Consider the following 6,199-nt stretch of genomic DNA (forward strand, 5'->3'; position numbering starts at 1 on the left):
CAGGATACTCTGGGAAAATGCCCAAGCTCTCTCAGTAGTTCTTGAGTTTCATCCAAGCTCCTGAAGCAGCCTGGGGATACACAAGATACACAAACTGGCTCCCATCTCAGTTCAGATGTCCCAGACAACGGCCATGCTGAACCTGGGCAATTTCTATCCTAAATAGCTGCAAAGGAGCTGCTGACTTGTGAAGGCTTTTAAATAATTCCAAAAATAATTCAGTAAGTGATTAAGTGTGGTATTTATATTTATATTTCAATACAATACACTGAAGCTTAGTATGTTGAAAATACAAGAATATCACCTCTGTTCCAAACATGCACATACATGCGTATGCACCAGCAAGATTATCATCACATGTCGGACGGGCATGCCTAAGCCTTACTTCATGTTTTCGTGCCAGTCCCGTGAGCAGCAAAGTCATCCCTAGTGCCTGTACCTACCACTTCTTTTTTTATATGTGTATTCTATTCCTCATGGGAAGGAAGTGAAACTAAAAGTTGTCTTTCTTCCCATTCTGTGCTTATTGCACGACTGTAACCTTTGTTCAGGACAGCATTTTCACGGGTAGGAGGTTCAGCTGTGATTGACAGACGTTCCACCAGTACAGCGCACACCAAGTAAACCTACTTGGTACCAGAGATCAATGAAAATATTCGGCTGGGTGTTTTCACACGTAAAAGTACATACATTACCCTGCGCAATGCTGTCACTTGCCCTGCAGAGATGTCTCACAGGCATAAGCATGCAGTGTGCTGTTGCGCTCTCCTTCTGCCAGCGCCCAACAGCCCCAGGTAGGTCCTTCCATAGGCTCCTCCTCAACCACACGCCTCCAACCTCCTCCTGCAGAACGAGTCCCACCTCCTGAGCTCCTGCGCGTTTTGCCTGCCTTTCTCAGTTCAGTCTTGATCATGCAAGCTGAGGACTGACTAGGTGAAAAACTTAAGTCTATAAAGAACACCTTGCTACACTAGTTGTCCTCCACTGTAAGTCCACATTTCTCCAAAAATACGGTTTTTGCTCACTTCCCCTTTTCCATCCTGCTCTCTTCAACCTCGTCCATTATCTGTTTTACCCCTTTGTTTCACCACCATCATTAAATTCAGCTATCCTGCACAGATGTAAGCAAAAAGCCTCCTTGAATGAGCTTTTGATGAGACCTTATGTTTTTGGATACCATCACACTCTCCATCTTCCAAGGGCTGGGTTGTTGTAGATCAGGGGATACACCACAGACAACATTATTTACCCTACTAGAAAGATCCCCATTTCGGTGCAAATCTCTTCTCTGCATCTGGCTTTACTAGAACATCACATTCCTCCATTTCTTTCGGTATCCATAATCATTTATATTACCTTCCAAAAAGTAATTATTTGGAACCAGTTAAGCCTGTACATGAATTCTGCCTTTGTTTAAAACACATTGTACATATGTATATATTTAGACTGTCATTAAATATTTAAGAGGCTGTCTTCAAACTTCAGCAGCAGCACTGTTTATTCGCTTAACCCTTTGTGAAACAAGAAGCTTGATGCTGAAATTCTACCATGGAGGAATTCAGAAAGCCCCGCTGCCCTAGCGCTGGGTGACAAAGGCCAACTTTAACAGTCAAGGGCACCATAAAGAAACTACAGTTTCTCTTTGTTTTCCTTTACATCCTGTTTGCTAGTGGTCTAATCATGATAATGCAATTCGTTTTAGTCTGCATCAGCTTTATCTGCTCAGATGCATAACTGGGATGAAAATTAATTAGCTGTAACATACAGACGCATCTTTCAATACAATTCGGGGAGACAGTCAAATAAGCACATGCCCTTCCCTCCTTCCTCCCAGTGAAGTAAGGCACTCTACGCATTGCCCACAGGTCAGGAAGTCACCTTTCTCAGCTTTTCCAATCTCCTAGAGAGGAAGCCGCACATCCTGCGGACAGGTGGACCTCGTTCAAACCCAACACCGAACGTTGTGCCGTAGATGAAACCCCATCACAACTAACTTGCATTGTGCACTGGCACCAAGTGCAACACAACACTACCACGCTGCTGACATGAGATGACCACGTTTTAAAATTTACCTGGCTCGGCAAGGCCTCTACCTAGAGCCAATCATTCACCGTTCACGCTGGCAAGGACCGGTATCTCGGGCCAGCTCTCCATGCTCCTGCTTTCCACACGAACTCAAATCATGTGTCACAGCAGGGGATGGAAAACCGGCAAAGAGTGTGATATGCGACTTTCCCAACTCTATACACATACACAAATAAATGTATCTTGGAGAACGCATTTTTCTTCTTTTTTATTGAAACCTTGAGGACACATTGTTAAATCCAAGCCCAAAAAGCCCCATGAGAGCAGCCCTGCATGCAGCTTCCAAGGCCCAGCTGCATTTAGAGCCATTTCCTTCCCCAAGCACTACAGCCTCATTCACGATCGGATGCTGCTTTAGGTGGGGTGAACAGCAGAGTCCCTCCTCCAGCTTTCACACCTGGGTTACACATCAGCACAGGAGCATTTCAGCGGGCTGACCGCCACTGCACTACCCTGGGGACGTGACCTTGTCGGACTTTATAAAGGGAGCGGAGCGCCAGGCGTGGTCCATAGCTGCACGGGAGAGCGAGCGAGCGCAGGGCACCGCAGGACGCGGTGCCGGGAGATCAGCAGATGGCACACTTTGCTGTGAATCGGCACCGCAGCGGGCGTGCGAAGGGGCAGCAGCACGCTCTGGCAGGTGCGCTCGCTCAGAGAAGACGCCAGGTAAAAACCTTCAGCATCTGCAGTTGTTCGCCGGAGCGAGCCCGTTCATCTCAGCGGCCCAAGCAGAGATTCAGCCTGCCTCAGATTCAGCCTACCTCAGTTCTTGGAGTAATTTTATTTTCTTTTAATCATCTTGTTTTACTTCCTGTCTTTAACAGCAGCGTTGCAACAAATGCTGAAGATCCCATACACCACCCCAGACACGGCAGCATCTTAGCAGCAAGTATGGTTTTTATACGAATAGCACAATGTACCAGTTGGGTTCATGCGTCCGTATCTCCTGACGGTTGTTATCTGGACCCTTCACTACAAAGTAAGCAGCAAGGACACTTTAGGAGGGACAGAACTTACAGGGAGAGGTCTATCTTCTATTAGACCAAATGGCAGAGCTGTAAAAAAAAATACGGCCCTAGTCACATCAAACCACGGGCGGGTATGTTTGTCTTTATGACAACTCAACAGCACACATGCTGTAGAACACAGCAAATAACCAGGACTTTTCCTATCTGTAAATTTGCTCCAACTCTTGAGATCTACGCCAAAAACCCAGCACAGCCTGCAAGGCTACAATTGTCGGGTCTCTCTTCTTCCTTCCCAGAAAATATTCCTAAAGGAGATGACAAGCCAAAGGGACTCCCAGGTTATGAATACCACGGGCTTAGCTTAGTATCTCTACTGATCGCTCGGTACTGCCGCTGTATCGCTTCCACGTGCATCATTTCATCCCTCGCACATCAGTTTTCTGAAAGTGAATGGGATTAAAAATCCACCAAGTATTTGCACTGCTGTTTCCTCCCCCTCTGCGGCACATTTACAATAACCAGAGGGTGAGCAGAGTTCGCCCAGGCAGACGGCGTTGCAGTGCTGACCTTCCCGGTCTCTCCCAATCCCCTGTGGATAGTTTCGGTGGAGAAACAGGCAGCCAGCTGGAAATTTTGATCAGCTTTAATGCCACCGTAGTTTCTTCCCGACTGCTCTCCAGGAGTATTTTTCCACCCACGTTCCTCTGTGCATTGCAAACCCCTCCAGCCGTTGGCAGCCCTCAGTGCAGCTCCACCACGCGCTACTCAGCGCTATACGGCTGGTCTGTTTTAATTCAGCGTCTAACTCCCGCTAGACGGGAAACATTCTCATGTGAAAAACTTCATATATAGACACCTACTCTGCAGCAAACGTAGCAGTGGTCGGAATTTAAATGAACTAATCAGTTGCAAAGGGCTTAGTCAGCATCGCAGTCCTGGAGGTAATTCCCAGGAAGCGATTTTCCCAGCAGCTATGTATACAAACCTGAAAAGCAGACTGGAAGACAAGGGCAGCACCACAGCGACACAAAATTTGGCTACACAGTTACATTACCAACAAACAAAAATCGGGGAAAGCCAAGAAACCAAGCATTCATAGAAAACACACACTGTGCTCGCAGCAATGGTGTATCCTCATCCACCAGAAACTCAGACACAGGACGTGAACACAGTCAGCGTCTCTTTTTCCTCTCTTTACTGATGCTGCGTCGGTGCGAACAGAGAGGAAAAAGAAGGCAAGGCAAGTTACTGCCTCGTCTATGGAGGTACACAGGCACTGGCCAGACACCAGGCAGTGATTTTTTGGAGAGAGCATCCAGCAACCACTCTCAGCAACTAACCCGCATTGGCGAGGGCTGAGGACTCGCACGAACTTTGTCTCGGGGCAGGGTACCGACCCCGAGAGGCGCCGGGGGACGCGGGGCAGCGCCAAACGCCAGAGCATCCTCCAGCAGCATCTTTCCTGCTGGCCGCGTTTGCGAAGCCACAGGGCTGCGGATCCAGGTCACCGGTCCCCGGGCGAGCAACGCCACGGCTTGCGGGATGCCTCCCCGCCGGCTCCCTCGGCCGGGGCAGCACCGAGCCAGCCGGCAGCCTCGCCGGGAACAGCAGGAGCGACTGACCCGCCCGAAGGAGAGATGGTGACTTGCCTCCGGCCCGCGGGCAGCCGCCAGCGCCTCGGCACGCATCTGCCCACATCTGCCCGGCGGCCGGGGCCGCCTGCGGGACCGGGCACGCCGGCCTGCCCCGGGGACGCACGGACGGGGAAGGGGCGCCGCTCACTTACTTTTCGTATTCGGCGTTGTCTCGGTCGCAGCGCGAATCCTTGTGCTTTTGCCAGTCTTTGCCATGCTTGCAGGTGGTCAGGAGGACAACATCCTCTCCGTTATGGACGTGATATAAGGCATTCCTGGTGTCTGACCCTATCCCCGTCAGGTACCTTTTCCCCTTGAATACCAACATGTACTTCCTGAGAGGAGGGATGGTGTTAAACCTCAAAAATCCCTTCTCCCCTCCTGTCCTAGGATGATCCTTAGAAAAGAGCGGGATAGAAACGTCAAAGTTGGGTCTGAAGTTTTCAGTACTGATGCTGGCTTTGGCCAGCATGGCCTGGCCGATGTCAAACCCCACATCCTCGGTGTAGTCGGGCCAGGTGCCAGAGTATAAATTAAAAATCAGGTGGTTTCTGCCATTGTTCCACAGGTGGAGGCTCTGCACCTTGGAGCGGAGGTTGTGCACGTACTGGGGGGAGAGCTGGTCCCGGTCCAGCGTGTCCAGGCTGAGGACGAAGAGGCAGGCCTGCCCGGGGTCAGAGGTGTAGAAGCGGGAGCCCTCGATGGCGGCCAGGACGTTCTGGTAGCTCTCGGCGATCTTCTCCCCCTTCTGCTGCGGGTAGACGTAGACCTTGAAGCCGTTTTTCCGGCACTGGGCGAAGTCGAAGCAGGACTCCATGCGGCAGCGGCGCCCGCGGTAGAGGCCGGCGCTGGCGTCCCGCCGCTGCCGGGGGGAGACGCGCCCGCCGCCGCCCTCGGGGCCCGGCCGCTCGGCGGGCGCGAAGGGCCGCAGGGCGTCGGGGAAGCGGGGCCAGGGCCGCTCGGCGCCGGGGCGCGGGGGCGGGCCATGCCGGCTACCGGGCGGCGGGTGCCGGGCCTCCCACAGCCGCACGTCTCCCGGCCAGAGCAGCACGGCGAGACAGATGCCGACGAAGAGCAGCGCCAGGTAGCGTTTTTTGGCCTGCATGTGTCCGGCGGGGGTCCGGGGGGCTGCGGAGGAAGGCGGGGGCGGCCCGAGCTCGCCGGGCGCCGCTCTCAGCTCCGCTCCGCCATCTTCCCGCCGGCGAGCGCTTCAAACTCTCTTCGCCCACCTCCGCTCGGCGCCGTTCCCCAAGCCGCCGGCCGGGGCCGCGCATGTGGGCGACCGCCGCAACTTTCTCCCCGCCGGTCTCTCAGGGGCGGCGGGCGGCGGCGGGCCGGCGGCGGCCCGGCGGGGCGCCCCGCATGCACTCAGGGGCCGGCCCCCCGCGCGGGGCGGGCACCGGGGCAGCCCCGCTCCCGCCTTCCCGCCGCTGCCTGCCCTCTCCTCCGCCACGCTCCCGCCCGCCCCTCCCCTCCCCGCGCCGCCAGCCCAGCCCAGCCCAGCCCGGCCCG

The 6,199-nt window shown here is 53.7% G+C and overlaps 1 protein-coding gene across 1 annotated transcript in view; it reads right to left on the bottom strand.

Moving 5' to 3' along the window:
- Positions 1-5,792, bottom strand: part of EXT1 (exostosin glycosyltransferase 1) — a 181,306-nt gene extending 175,514 nt beyond the window's left edge. Inside the window, exon 1 of the mRNA XM_086465402.1 lies at positions 4,840-5,792. Within this exon, the coding sequence (XP_086321528.1) occupies positions 4,840-5,792 (953 nt within the window). The remainder of the gene's footprint in view (positions 1-4,839) is intronic.
- Positions 5,793-6,199: the final 407 nt, after the last annotated feature.

The sequence above is a fragment of the Leptosomus discolor genome, chromosome 5, assembly GCF_034619465.1.
Source record: "Leptosomus discolor isolate bLepDis1 chromosome 5, bLepDis1.hap2, whole genome shotgun sequence".
NCBI lineage: Eukaryota > Metazoa > Chordata > Aves > Leptosomiformes > Leptosomidae > Leptosomus > Leptosomus discolor.